This window comes from Ammospiza nelsoni, chromosome 3 (genome assembly GCF_027579445.1).
Source record: "Ammospiza nelsoni isolate bAmmNel1 chromosome 3, bAmmNel1.pri, whole genome shotgun sequence".
Lineage (NCBI taxonomy): Eukaryota > Metazoa > Chordata > Aves > Passeriformes > Passerellidae > Ammospiza > Ammospiza nelsoni.
Window position 1 is genome coordinate 53,279,996 of NC_080635.1, and position 15,604 is coordinate 53,295,599.

The 15,604-nt window shown below is 44.1% G+C and overlaps 1 protein-coding gene across 4 annotated transcripts in view; it reads left to right on the forward strand.

Moving 5' to 3' along the window:
- Window positions 1-438: 438 nt before the first annotated feature.
- PHACTR2 (phosphatase and actin regulator 2) overlaps window positions 439-15,604 on the forward strand; it is a 72,881-nt gene continuing 57,715 nt past the window's right edge. For all 4 annotated transcript variants that reach the window (XM_059467578.1, XM_059467581.1, XM_059467579.1 and 1 more), the window contains exon 1: window positions 439-672. In XM_059467578.1, the coding sequence (XP_059323561.1) occupies window positions 630-672 (43 nt within the window). In that variant the 5' untranslated portion in view covers window positions 439-629. The remainder of the gene's footprint in view (window positions 673-15,604) is intronic.

Below are 15,604 nucleotides of genomic sequence, written 5' to 3' on the forward strand. Positions count from 1 at the left end.
GCCCGGCCGCTCCTTTTCCACTCGTGGCGGCAGCGCAGCCTGGAAACTGCTCCCGACAGCGAAGCACCTCCAGCCAGGGCGATGGGATCGCTCCCTGAGGCTGTCTCAAGTTTCCCCTGTACCTTCAGAGGGGATGAGAAGGGGTGGGAATAACTCCGTGTCTGGACTAAGGCTTTGGAGCAGGGCGGGGGGAGGCAGGGACCGGGACGCCAGCGGCGCGGGAAGCCCCGCCGGTAGCGCTCCGTCCTTCCCAAACTCCGAGTGGCTAAAGGGGAAACTCCGTGTAGCTAAAGGGGGGTTTTCTGCCTTTGATATTTTTTATTTTTAATTTTTAAATATTTTTAATTTCTTTCTTAAAGACCCCCGCGACCGCGGCGCTGCTGCGGGCCGGGCGGGGCCGGGGCGGTGCCGGGGCGGTGCCGGGGCGGAGCGGGGCGGGTTTGAGGGCCCGGGGCGCGGCGGTGTCCGGGCGGCTCGGCGGGATGACAGGCGGCAGCCGCGGGCCCGCAGCCGGAGCAGCCGCCCCCCGCCAGCCGGCGGGGAGCGCGGGCCCGGCCAGCTCCGGGATGTGCCCTCGGCAGCAGCCGCGGCGGAGGCTGCGGGCGGCGTGAGCGCCTCCCGGCCGAGCCATGGGCCAGACCTCGGTCTCCACGCTGCCCGAGCCGGCCGGCGGTGAGTACCGGGGCGGCGGGGCGGGGGCTCCCGCCGGGGGTCCCTGCCGGTGGCGGCGGGGGAGCCGCGGTGGCGGGGCGGGCGGAGCGGTGCCCGCGGTCCCGGGCGGGCGGAGCGGTGCCCGTACCTTCGGAGCGCAGCGGAACGCGAGGCGCGGCCGCTCCCGGCGCTGCACTGCCCGGCTCCCCGGCGGGCCAGAGGCTCCGCCGTGCCTCGCAGCTTCCCCGGGGCTCGGGGCTCCTTCTTTTCCCGTTATTAAATAAATAAGAACGAAGGCTTCCCTTTCGTAGGGAAAGGGAAGGAGCTCTGGCACCTCGCCCAGGAGCGCGGCTAGTAACCCGCCCAGCTGGTTGCTTTTAGCTCCAGGACATTTTATGTGTAAGCAGACTGTTGAAAATAAATAAATAGCGTGTGAGTGGGACTGTTTCGGGTCCTTTTCCCCGCTACCTCCATCCCCCCACTCCCATCCTCCCAGTAAAGCAGTCCCGGCTGTTGGCAACTTTTTGAAGGTAGTTCGAGCTTCTTGGGAATGTTGTTAAAATAATCCGGTGTGTTTTAGTTACTGAAGAGTGGGTCTCTTCCCACAATAATAGGATGTAGAATCTGAATTAACTTGAGCGAGATTTGAAGTTTGCTGCGAAATTCCTGCATGCCTGTTTTTCCTCAACGCCTGTTTCCTTTAAATCCTCAAAACAAAACAAACAAACTGAAAACCAAGCAAAAAAACCCCCAACCAACAAAAATCCTGTTGGGGACTTTAATGCTGAAGACTGAACTTTATCCTTAATTTGCTTATTACTGTTAATGTGGGAATGTTTTGTCAAATGGGAGACAGTGCAACAAACTTTCTCTTTTCCTCTTTTATTTTTCCTTCATTGCTGTTCCAGAGAATAGTTTTAGTATTAGCACATAATTTTCAGACAAACTTGGTTATATTCCTAGTCACACCATCCCAGTCAAAATCTTGGATGGTTTTCTCACCTGTCAAACATTGCATGAAAGAAAAATTGGACCATTTCCAAGAAATGTTACCATCCTGTTGAAGGTTTCACCCGGCAGCTAGTGTGTTAGAATTGTTTCAAGGTAGTCATTGGAAAGCAGATGTAAGGAAACAGATGGACTGGTTAAAAATTTTTGTTAAACTTCCTGTACAAAAACAGTGACCAAACTCGAGTTCAGAAGTCTATTGTGAGAGCATTTTGCCTTGAGGGGGCCTGTACCTTGACCAAGGATAACTATGGTGCCTGTGTTTGCTTGGCTGGCTGATAATGGACAATAATTGCGCTGAATTTCTAGCTTTGCCTCAAAGAAAAAATAATCACTGTTGAATTCTTTCCTGATTGAAAAGAACATTTTCTATCAGGAGCAGTGAGAGACAGGTATCTGAAGATTAAAGTTCCAATGATGCTGCCTCAATATTGCCAAGTAAATTTTAGTTATCTTCATTTTAAGAGCATTGCAGTTTGTGATGAGACAGTGGCAGTGCCCCCAGGAGGTTTCTGGCAGAGTAACCCCACTGCACTTTTATTGCTGTTGAAATTGTTGGTAGGGTGTATCCTCAACAAGGAATGATAGGGGCAAGTGGGTTTCTGGGTGTCATGGATGGGGTGCACTCATTTGTTTTCTCTAGTCTTTTTTACTGACATGATCTGGATGCTTAATCCATTGTGAAGTTTGGGAGGCCCTATCCATGTGTAATCAGGGCAGGAGAATGACTTTCACTGGTTCCTGTTCCATGGGTTGCCCTTTAGGCAAGCAGGCCTAAAATCTTTGTTGATTTTGGTGTTCCAGGCAGCTCCAAGCCATTTAAGTCATTGACAGCTGCTAGAGATTAGAGTTGAAGGAGATATCTGTCCTGCACACGCAGGGGCTACAAATCTGTTTTAGTGCTAGGGAATCAATAGTGCATTCAGATCCCCAGTGAGCCACACAACAGCAGCTGTGAGGAGCTGCTTGCCTGTTTGCTCCCTTTTCCTCCTGCCATGCCAGCCTGCAGGGCTCAGACCCTGCCCCACGAGCCCTGCTGTGGCTCTGTGCAGGGGAGGCACCACTGATAAATCACCACGGGGCCTTCGGGTAGACTGCTCGAGTGAACATGGTTTGATGTAGCAAACTAAAGTAAAAGATTTTTCCTGAAAGTCACAGAGTGACTTAGAAGAGATAAAATAAATACATAACGCAGTGCTCAGGATGGACGTCAGCCAGTGTCCTGAAGGGCTGGGTTTTTAAGATTTGCTTTAAGTTAAAGGTTTTACTCTTGGAAATGTAAATATATGTTGAAGTATTTCAACAGATCAAGGTCCCAGTGTCACTTTCCTGATGGGTTAAGGGCAGGACTGAGGTCTAATCATAAAATTCAAAGTCCTTCTCTACTGGGCAGATGTAGACTCATACCAGATGGATTAGCATGCCTATAAAGAGAGGAAGAACTTTAGATTTTCATACTCCATTGGAACTTTCTTTAGCCATACTGTCGGGCTAGAGTTTGCCATCAGCTGCATGTGAGTGGGTGTTGAAGTGTTTTGGACAGGAGGATCTGGGCTTTAATCATCTCTCATAACTATGAGTGGTAGATGGGCAGTAAAGCAGGCCTTGGATTGCCTAGTTGGTGTCCATAAGCAGCTTTTGCTTCTTCTCCCAGATTACACCTTTCCAGCCACTTAGAAATTTTTTTAAAGCTTGTTTGTTATGTGCTTTTGGGGGTTATCAGCCATTGTGTGCAAAAGCTATGTCTTCTACTTTCTGATCTACAGCTTATCAAAGGGCAGTAGAGCTGTGCGCTTTTTTCTGTTTGGGTTTTTTTTTTTTCTCTTTTCTCTTTTAGATTTCTTCTTTGGTAGTTCAGTACCAACCATAGCACAGAGAAACAAACAGTGGAGACATGATCAGCATATTGGGAAGGTAGCAATTCAAAGCTGAACTAGTTAGGTGGGAAAAGATTTTTGTTGTTCCTTGAGTTGCGATGCCTTTTCAAGAATGAAATTTCCAGTAAAAACAGACCTTGTTAGTGTTCCTAGGAATAGGTCAGGCAGCTCAGCCTGGAATGTGGAGCACAAGCAGAGGGTAGGACAAGTTGCAAAGGGAAGGTCCCGGGAAACTCTTGCCCCCCTGGTCAGGGTGCTCACTGGGGTCAGAGCCCTGTGCTGACCTGCTGTGCCAAGGATGAGATCTGCAGGGCTGCTACTCAGCGCTGGGGGAGTTCCTCTCCTCGCATGCGTTTTGCAGAAACAGAGCACAAACTGTCTGGCTTGCATTTCGTCCTTTTACAGACACACAGTTTTGTTTTTTTCAAGGGCATGAAAATGTACTTCAACAGCACAGGAAAACCATTTCCCACCCAGCTCCCCCCATGAGATGAAAGCAGTCCCTGGTAGGATCCTGTTGTTTGTTGACCTTGGCACTCGGTGAAATGATTCTCATAGGTCAGCAGTGAACATGTTTCTCAGACTGCTGCTTTTCATCTCTCTTGGCTTTATGGGATTTCCTGTTCATGGACGAGGAAACAGCAACTTCACCTGTGTCTGTGCAGAGGAACTGTAATTGTGTAAACTGGGTGAGCTTGTCATAATCCTGAAATGAAATGGAAAATTAATATTTGCTTCAGCACTTCTAGGTGCTGCTAAAGAAACTAATTGGTTATCCATAGAGAAATTCCAAGACTTGTCTAGTGGAAGTTGTTACTCCAGTGGTGCTCTGCATTAGTAGCTGCTTGTGAGCCTTACTGAGGGCACGGTTGTGGAGCCAGCGCTCCTGTTCCTGAGGAGCTGGACATGGAGATGCTCAGCCAGAGACCTAAATTCTCATCCTGACTCAGTCCACTATGACTCTGAATGTGCAGAAAAGCCCTTAGAGTAATAATTCTTAAAGGGTTTAAAAAGGAAATTGTTTTTTCTCCTCTGGCTGTTTTTCCTTTCTAAAGTGGAAGAACTTTGAAACTCCTTGCACTTTACAGGAAGGCATTTCAAAGCACTTACAGGTGAAGTGAGCTACTCCCAGCACACCTGTCAGCTGGTCATTTCAGGATTTGCTGCACTTGAAAGAGTGGAAAGCAGAGCTATTGAGATGAAATGGTAAGTTTCATTTGATGTGAAGCCCTAAATGACTTGTCCACAGCCACAAAGGATGTTCTTAGCAAAGAGCCTCATATTCCTTATTTTTTTCCCTGAGATTTAAATTGCTTTGGGACTTCGAGGCTGAACTCTCGTAAGACTACTTTGGGAATCCTATTCATTTCTCCCTGTTTTTTAATGCTTTTGTAAGTTATGCAAGAGTTTTAAGTACAATGTAAAGGTGTACTGTTTTCATTTGGTGCTAAATTTCTATCCAAAGCTATTCAGCTATTTTTGGGAAACACGTCACCCTGCCAGTGTTGTCAGATGGGACTACAGTTGTGACAGCTTCAGAATTTGGGTTAATTAAGTATGTAATCTGCCTTAGACTTCAGGCTGATTGACCAGGCATCCAAAATACCCACTCAAAGGTACAAAAAGGCCAGGTTTTTGGACAGAATGGGTAGCCATGAAGTTGCCTGCTACTAATGAGAACTGCAAGAGCTCTTTTTAAAAGTTGATGCTTGTGTTTATTGAGCCGAAATATGAAAAGCAATGACAACTGCTGAAAGCGTGGGTCTCATCATGCTCCCAACACCATGATTCTGATTTGAGCTCTTGGTGAGGGTCTGAATGTAAGCGTGTGGAATGGATCACTATTTATAGAGAAAAAGTTGTGCACCCTTTGAGTGCAGCATGTGTATGGAATACAGAGTGCCCGTGCTGCCGCTCCCGCTGTGATCCGCCGGAGCAGGCGGAGCCCCCGCGGCCCCTCAGCTGCAGCAATCCCCCTCTGCAGAGGAGGCCGCAACCTGAGCCTGCACCCTGGGGCACAGCCAGAACACGGGTCTCATAGGGACACAGGGCACCAGCCACGCCACGGGGACCATGTGTGTGTGAAAGCAAAGGTGTAGTGCTCAACAGGTTGGCGTCTCACCTCCTCTCCCTCTGAGGCTGCCTCAGGCATGACCAGAATGTCTCCTCGTTTGGCTGCCATGGTACGTGACCTTTCACGTCAGGCATGCTGGCTGACATATCTTCATGTGCTGATGTTTGGTAGCCACTAATCACCTGTTCACAGCGTTAATCATCAGCTTCCTCCTCTGCCATGAGGAGAGCAGGGGCTCCCGGGCAGGGCAGAGCCTTTGCTGGCTGCCTGTGTTTGTGTGGGGGTTGTCTTCTCAGATGACCACCCCGACACTTCCCCCAGATGAAAAGATCTTGTTTCCTGCTGAGCCCCCTGTGCTAAGCCCCGCTGACAACTGATCCCATGCCGCTGGATCCCAGCCACTCCTTGGATCAGTTGTCCTTCCTTCCTAGATCCTCCTCCTTGGCTTTCTTACTCCTGAGGAATTTCTCCTGAGTCATATGGCCTCATCCTTAGCTGGTGTTTTCTGTTACAGATTTCAAAATGCTTTCCAGTCCTTTTTATTTAATTCCTTAGTTTAAATTAAAGGACACAGTCCTTTAAATGTATCCTTTAAAGAGAGGACAGTCTCAGGCTATGTCAGGGAAGGTATAGGTTGGATATTAGGAAGAAATTTTTCACCAAAAGAATGATAAAGTACTGGAATGATCTTCCCAGGGAGGTGATAGAATCACCATCTCTGGATGTGTTTAAAAAGAGACTGGACATGGCACTTGGTGCTATAGTCTAGTTGAGGTGTTAGGGCATAGGTTGGACTCAATGATCTTAGAGGTCTCTTCCAACCTCATTATTCTGTGATTCTGTGAATTATCAGAAGTAAGCAGGATAGCACCTAAGGTAGCCAGGATGAAACCAAAGAGCTTTCAAATCCTCATCAGTGTTTGCATCATATCAAATAGTCCAGCCTATTAAAAACAGAAAGGACTTACACATTTATATCTTTGTATGTTTTTTCCTTAAAGTTGTCCTTTATTCATTTTGGACACTGATGCTTTTTGCAGTTTAAAAAATGTAACATTGCAGAAAAATACTTCTGAATCGATGCTGGTAATTATTTGTTTTTCACTGAATTAATTGTTTTAAAACACAATGCTGAGTGCTCTTAGTGCCTTGGGTCAATCACTGATGGATTTTTAAAAATACTTCAGCAAGCAGCCTCCTCCCAGAACTTATTTCTACCTATTGTATTAAAATTGTAACAGTGGCTAGAAGTTTTTTTCTGATATGCAGAAATACTCCAGTTAGCTGCCATTAAGTCCCATGTGGAGAAGTAATTTCTGAGCTGTCCATGTGTTGTCTTCTCTAGCTGGCACAAGGCAGGTTCCTGATCCTGTTCTTTTTCTGATATGTAAGGATTGACTTTTGAGTCAGGTCAGTGCTAGGCTTAGGAAAATAGAAAGCAGGTAGTTAGCTGGTGATGACAAAATCACTCTAATAACAGGCACTGGTAGCTCTGGTCTGTTTTGCCCCCAGCAGATCCCAGAGAGTGAGGCTGGTTGCTGGTGCCCCTTCTGAGCCAGGAGAAACTGTGACTATGAGCCATGGGCGGGGAAAGAAGCCAGATAACAAGGAGTGCTTTTTGTTAGTTTTTCATGTCCCAAAGCCAAATCAAAGAGTGACACTGGAGTAATTTGTATCCCCCCCTGTACATGAACTCTACAAGCCCTGCACTGTCAAGTGTATTTTTGGGCAAGTATAAAATTACGGTGAGGTCTGGAGCATGCCATTTCCTGTAGTGTCTTATGAAATGGTTCAGTAGGAACTAGGTAGGAAGATCACCATGGACATCCAGGTGATGCAGGGTATGAAGATGGACTGTTTTTTCTTCTCACTCTGTTTGACCAGAATCACATGGGTAACAGGGATGAGATGTCCTCTCTTCTGGGTTTGGAGTTTTTTTCTGAGTTTAAATATTACAATACGTGAATCAATTTAACCTTGCCTCTTTGTAGTCCACATAGTGGTTTGGGCTAGCAATCAGCAGGGACCTTGAAATCACCTCTGTTAATCTTATCAAAGCTCATTATTGGGAAATTTGATTTAAGACTTTAGTTTCTTGCAAGGCATGATACAAGGTCACTGCAAAGGAACATGAATTTCTTCTGTCCCTGACTTGGTTTATGGACACTTGGAAATAAAGTCTCTGTCCAGAAGGAAAGTTTTATTTACCTTTTTGTTCTATTTCTGCTTTGTACAACTGTGATAATCAGTGTAAGTGGGAAAAAGGGAGAAATGAGGATCTATGGCTGCTCCATCATTCTGTGGAAATACAGGGTATGCTGTCAGGTTGCATGTCAGTAGAATGAGAATGACAGATCATCAGAGGGTTAATACCAAATCTGTGTCAATGATAGCTTTGTGAAAATGAAGTTTCATATGAAAAGATAAGGACTGTCTTGCCTTTTCCTTCTCTGATTTCTGCATTGATTTAATATGTATTAGAATGATGTTTTGCCTAGCAGAGTTAGGCTGTGATGCAGCTGTCCTAACATTTGAAACTGTATGAGCAAAGCCGGTTCTATCCCAAAGATCAGCCTCCATTCCTCACCCCTGAGAATGTCCTTTTTTTTATTAGTGTTTTAAGATGTCTTCACTCTGACCATCTGCCCAAACTGTTAGCAAATCCTCATCAGGTAGATGCATCATAGTCATTTCAGTGTTATTTAATCCTTTTTGTATTTTCTGAATCTGAATGTTTTAATGTGTTGTCCAGTAAAAGCCCAAGAATGGTGCAGAGGCCTTGGATGCTGGTTGGGCTTTAGAGCCTGGGCTACTGCATGATCTATGCAAACAGATCATGTAGTTTATGATCTAATTTGCAAAAAATACAGAAAATCTCTACTATTATTGATTTTAGCCAACTTAGTGATTTGCACAGTTAGAATAACTGTGATATATGATGAAACTTGGTGTTTTCATTGCTATTGTAATTTACACTTTCACCTTAAAACATTGCTGACAAGACTCAGAGACACACAGGGACTCTTTTTCAAGCCTAAGAGCTTTTCTTTATTCCTGGAAGCTTCAGCTCAGAAAGTGAACTCTTGACTGGGGATTTGTCACTGCTGGTTCTATTTCTGAGGCTTGCAACACTGTTGATGCATGCTTAAATGCTTGTTGTTGTTTCACTTGACCCTTTCTGCTGAGGAGGAAGACAGGGCTGGCTCTTTGTGCCCTCTGCCTGCATGGCTGTAGAGCAAGGCAACAGAAGGAAAGCAATTTGGATTCCAATTTCTCTTTGGTAGTCAGATCATCTAAATAAAATAACATTTGTTATGAGTGAAGTTTGGTTTGAATGCCCAGGAAAACTCAGCCTGACAGGGAAGAGGATGGTGTGTTGAAGAAACAAACTACCTCAATGGGAGCCTGGAAGCCAGGATGTGCAAGGTTCCCTGCCTGTGGCAGAGGGGTTTGGACTATATAATCTCTCAGGTCCCTTCCAGCCCCAAACATTCTTTTGATTCCAAGAGCCAGGCTTTGCATTCAGCTCAGCCTACTGCAGTCGGGTGCAGCAGTGATCTTCCCTCTCAAACCAAGGGCTGCGAAGCCAGCACGATGTGCCAGTGTCCATTTCTGCCTCCTCAGCCAGCTGCAGCCTCTGCTGGTGTACCCCAGTGTAAATACTGTTGGGAGGATGTCTGGAGCAACAGGAGCTCCTGGAAGAGCCCCAGCTGCAGTTCCTGCAGGGAGTGAGATGCCCAGGATACATGTTCCTAGGCAGTGTTTGCCCCTGAGCCCGTGGAAAGCCTCAGTGTGGCTTGTACATCTTTCACCTCTACTGTTGGGCACCAAACAAGTGAATTTCTCTCAGTAGCAGCATCCTGAGTTAAAAACTTGGTGGGAACTGGGCGGTAGGAGAGGATCCAGTTTGTGACTCCTCCCCCAATTGCTCGCCTTGCTTATAAACCCCAGAAATCAACTCACCTGAAGCATTTATGTCATAACAAGCAACATAAAGTCACCCAGGCTGAAAGCCAATCTCTGTGGGCTTCTTTTCCCTCCCTTTTTCCCCCCAAGATCCTGGATGAATCAGCAAAGAAATGACACTTCCATTGCATGCTTATGGAAGAGATTTAGTGGGATACAATCAAGTAATTTGAGTCACATTACAACCTAAAGTCCCCCTAAGCTGCTGGGAAATGATTCTTAGATGTTATCTGTCTTCATGAGAAGAAAAAAACCCAAACAGTTCATTGCCAAGAAATTAGATGTATTTAAATTATGCATTTATAATGTGTTATAATTTATTTCATTGTTAATAATTCAGAACCGGCTGTACATTTCCTACCCTGTAAATTCATTCAATGTGTCTGAAGATTACTGGTTTGTTTCTTGGAGTTTTATAGATTTATTGCATTTCTGAGGGGAAGGAAATGTTGGTTTTGGCACAGATGCTAAGAATATTCTTCTGAAAATGTGAAGCAGTGTTCTAGTGCACTGCAAATCTGGCCTCCTTTTTGTTGATACAGAGAAGGGTGTAGTGGTTTTCCTGCCTTACATGTTTCACCACCATGCACAACTCTCCTATTCTCATGAATTTTTGAAGTGATTGATAAAAAAAGGAGAATATTAATTAGAGCTAAAAATCCATACAAGGCTTAAAACAATTGCAGTAATTGCAGAGTAGTTCCTGTGCTTAAATTCCTGACGGAAAGTTTTGGAAGGCTGATCTGACTCTTATAAGAGTACACTAGATTTGATTTCTTTGAAAAACAATGTTGTTGTTTATTCCTCCTTGAATAGTGCTGCTTTTGACACACAGAAGTAGTGTATGGAAGAAATAAGTGAGATGTAGAAGAGGCTGTGTCTGTGCAAGGGAATGAACAGTTAAGTAGACAACTAAGACTGGGGATAAAGCCAGTTTCTGGAGAGCTGGACAAAGACCAAGCAGAAATAGTATATACTTTAGCTGGAGGAGAAAGTAATAAGAGAGTAGCAAAACATGAGCCAGCAAGAAAAAGAAAGAGATATTAACTACAAAGCATTGCAGAAATTACCTGACTGTCACTCTGCTTTAAAATCTTTTTGTTGGGCAGAATTGTCATGTAACTGTGTCATGTTACAGAGAAAACATGATTCTGAAAAGAGGAAGAAAGTTTGTGTTGGAAAAGCCTAGGGGAATTCTCAGAAACCTGAAACTGAAAAAAAAAAATCTTGGACACTTACAGCAACACCTCTCTCTTAACTCCCCCTGCACTTCTCCTCCAGCTGATTTAATTTTCCCGTTGCTACCGGAGGCAAGGGGATAGAAAAGGAGGCGAACATCTTTTAGCCAGATCCAGCAAGATGAACAGGGTGTTTCTGAAACGTTTAATGCACCTGGAAAGTGTAGCTTAGTTTGAAGTGCATAGCAAAAAATGTGTTGAAGGAAAAAAAGCATTTAATGTCACAATTGGATATCAAGGATGATGTATTTTTAAAGAGAAAAAGAGGAAGAAGAATGTACCTTTCTAGCTGAGACCCATGAATGATGAAAACACTTGAGAATACAAGTTCAGGCCACTAGAAAGTATACAAAAGCATTATTTTCAATACATTTTAAACCATTAACTAAAGGTAGGGACTATGCAGGTTTCTCTAGTTAGTAGGAGAAGCTGGACACAACATTTGATGTGTGTCATTGCACACTGTCTCTGTTGCACAGACCAGTTTTCACTTTGGCAATGGCTGCAGCTCAGCCCTGTTAAGGTACAAGCCTTTCCCGGCTGCCTCAGTGCAAAATCAGCAAGATCTGATAGCATGTGAGAATAAAGGCCACAGAAAATCACCCTGGCATCATCTGGAAGGGTTCATGTCACCCAGCTCTGAAATCTTCCATGAGTATTAATCAGTCCTGAAGATGGGTTTTGTGTGATAATTAAATGTTGTTTCCCCCTCCTCCCCACTTAGCTGCAGATGGATGATGTCAGACCTGACAGTCACAGACCATGGATGTAAGTGATTCAACAAATGGTTGAAGTCATGCCATGGATCTTGGTGGTTTTACCTTTCCACCAGCTGTCCTTAGGGATCTGCTCGTAGAGAAAACATGTCTCTCTCTTTCTGTAGCTCATCCTACATTGCACTCAGGGTTTCCTCAACCACAGAAGAGAAACACTGCAGGAGACACCAGCAGAAGGTGAGATGAACAAAACACCATTGCTATATGAAATCCTTTGTTAGGTGAGTTCACTGTGATGAAGGAATCAGCTGAAGACAGCTAGTGAATTATCCCACTGCTGTGGTTAATTCTTTATTCAGCTTTTGCAGGGGAGCACGCTCCTCAGCCCCTGCCTGCCTGTGGTTTAGCAGATAACATCATTACACCCTGACAGTCCCTGGGTGGGAATGCTACTGGTTAGCATATTTGGCAACCTGGTTTTTCCCCCGAGGGCCTGTATATATCAGCAGGGCAGAAGTGAGACCAGTGCCCTCACGTCAGCAGGGAGGTGTCTGGTGGCACAGACGAGTTTTTCTTAACCCCCTCAGAATTGATACATCCTCTGTCTATACAGGCCCAGAGGTTTCTTGCTTTCAGTTTAGATTTTTTCTTGTTTGTGCAGAAAATTCCACATAAGACTGAGTGAAGAGTAAAGGAAGAACAGATGCTGCTAATTAAATTAACCATTTCCTAAAAACAAATAGCAGGCACTTCAGTCGCATTAAAAAAAATATCAGCGTGAAGCCCATTCTTTCTGGTTTAAGTGATTACTTACATGGCAGATGCCAATTCAGGGAAAACTTGCAAATGTAGAGGTTTATTTTTTCTTACTGTGTGTATTTCCTTATAATTCAGTCTTTGCACCTACCATGTTTGGTGCCTTTTTTTAAAAATTTTTTAATGCATGGAGTGGTTGCAAAAGTTTTGAGACAAAAAATGTCCTTCTTGTGGGGTAAGAAAAGCAAGGACTGTGTTTGAGGTGAGAGAGAAGGGAGGGAAACTGGGATGATGCTGAGGTGGTGCAAGAGATGACACTTCAAGGAGATGGGTAGTGAAGTAGGAAGTCTTTTATGAGGGCTTCCAGTAGCCCTCTTTAGTCTGGCAGCAATTAGATGAGAAAGACAACCATTAGGTTATTTCAATGATATTGTTGGTACCATATTGATGGCTCTTCTTCTGACACATTGGCAGGAACATTTTTCTTCTAACCCAGGAATTATGAGTGAAGTCTCACTGAGTGGTGCACAGGTGTGGAGTCACATATACTCACTGAAGTTCTTAGCATCAGACTAAAAATATAACATCAGGATTGATGTTATATTTTGCTGTTAATGTCCATAGCACAGTTTTCAAGAGAACTGACAATTTTTCAAAATATTTGTCGTGTCCGTGAAAATAGAGAAGCCGGAGGTCTGGTGCTAGCAATTGTTTGTGGCTGTAGGAAGGGAACATGAGAGAACGTGAGAGATAGAGCAGTGCTCCCCAGAGCTCCCCAGTAGTAGAATAAGGCAGATTTAGGACATGTGGTAGGTTAGGAGTCCTTTTAATAGCAGGGATTTGCTCTGGGCCTCCCCAGTTCTGAGTAGGTGCCGCAAGAAGTAAATTGGATCCTTCAATTTTGTGGATCTAGCTCTGCATTTCCTTCACTGTGTCTGTATTTGCCTGGAAAAAGAGCACCTTGCATTAAACTGCATGTCAGTGAAATTAGTAATGAGAACTTTTCCTTGCACAAAAACCTACATGTTTTTTAGTTATAGTACTTGCAGTATTTTCATCAATTACTCAGCTCTTCCTACCAGCAGAGTTTTGTACTTATAAAAACAACATCCAGATGCAGCCCGGACAAGTACTATGACTTCATATAAAATTGAGATTACATTCAACAGCTTGACCAAAGCACATCAAGGGCAGTATTCTAGCACATTTAGCCCTGGCTTTACACTCTGGCTTGTTTTAGTTGTGAAATTGGTGGCTTTATTAAAATATTATATAAAGATACACAGTCAAAGGTCCTTTCTAAAAGCCAGCATGCAGGGCCATGGATTCCAGAGTATTTAGAAAAGAGGCACTTCCCTCTGTATGACTAACAAGAGTCACTTCAGATTTTGTGTTTGTGCTTTTCTGTGCTCAGTTGCCTCCCTGGGGAGCAGGTGCTGAGCCTGGAGTGCTGCCCCTGCTGGGCAAGGGAACTGTGCATCCCTGTGAGCGCCACACTCCAGCCAGGGGGCATTCCCAGCCTGTATGCTGCCCCTTTTATTGCATAAAAGTGTGCAGTATTTGTAGCACATGAGCAAATTGGGCAAATACAGTGTTTTGTCTTGCTGTGAGTGTGAAGAAAATGTGTGTGCTGTAGTAATCTTTCTAATTTTTTTTCTTGTCATTAATTTCTTTTTCCTCCTTAACTTTTCTCAAAGCTAAACTTCCCACAAAATTCAATTATTCTCTAAAAGTCTGTGTTGGCATGAAAGATAATTAAAAGTCCACTCAAACCTTTGATTCCCATGTGGTCTAGAAGACAGAAGTTTAAAGTTAGCAGAGAGGCTGACTGAAGTGGGAAGGCAATGTTGGTGATGGAGCTGTTTGGATTGGAAGCTTTGAGGACACATCTGAAGGTTTTTCATCCTCCTCAGAGCAGGTGTTACCTGAAAGAGGATCATGTTTTCCCTGGTATCTTGACACAATCCATGGACCTTGCCTTTAGCTGGCTGCTCCAGCGTTGCTGAGCTGATTTGGCGAGGGCTGATTTACATCCAGCACCAGCTGGATGCTTGGCCAGGCTGCTCCTCCTGTGCTGACATCTGGCCAAAAACTAAAGGCAGCCTTTGAAATGCAAGGCTGTGTGCAGCCCTGTTGTATGGGCCATGTACGTGTTCACAAACATGAAACTAAATTCTTCTGGTTTAAGTGAAACTTAAATATACTTTATTTATTTATGCACTGAATACTTATGGAACTGATTCTCAGTTACCACTATTCACAAATGCATGAAATGTCATAAAGTTTGTCAAAAAGCTTCTGAGTGGGACACTTCTTGCATTTCTGTGTTTTCCAGTTTAGCATGTTATTCATGATCCTATACAGGAATTTTAAAAAAATAGAAAAAAAGAGCCAGTTAACACTTGATTTAATTTAATTTCATTCCTTCTACAACAAGAAAATATTCAGTGACGGTCAGTGGTGCTTCTCTAGCACTTTTCTTCAACCTGATTGTGCTGCTGTGCTTACCTATGTTCCTTGTATTCTTCATTTGTATTGATATACAGAAAATTTCCTACTAGATAGAGAAAATTTCCTACTAGATACAGAAATCTTATGGTTTGCTTATCGTGGCTTATGTATGTTTCATCACAATTCCAGGTTTTTCTCTGATCTACCATAGCTCTTGTGAGCACAGCATGTGAAAGAAACGCTTGCCCACAGCAAGGAGTTGCATGGTGTAATGCACCAGTCACTTTTTGGGTCTCTCCTGGTGTTAAAATTACCACTCTCTCCCAAAGTTCAGCATCCAGCTAGGGTGAAAAGTGAGTACAGGTTCTAAAAATGTTGAATATGTGTGTGAATGTGTGCCAAGTACTTGAATGTTAGCAAGAGTGGGAGGGAGGTTTAAGGGAAATTGTAAACCTTTTTCAAGGCAAGCAAAATGACTGAACTCTTTATCATTTCTTTTCATTTCCAAAATGTCACAGCTTCTTGCTAAGCTCAATAGAGTTGCCATCATTTATTTGTAAGCTACTTGAAGGTGCTCTTTTAAAGAATAGTTATTAACCTTTCTATTTCAAAACCTGTTCTTATACAAAGCATTTTTCACTGGAGATGGAATTACAAGGCACTTTTTTTCAGTATGGCATAGAATTTTTCACGAGTTATTTCCTGAGGGAGGTAAATTTCCAGGGATTGCAGGAAGGCCCTCTGCTCCTTCAGTTGAGGCTGGAGCTCAACAGGTTCCAAATCACACAGTGCAAGTAACACTGGGGAGTGGCTGTGAAGACATTGTGCCTTGCAGAGGGGCTCAGGGACTGGATTTGACTCCTGCTT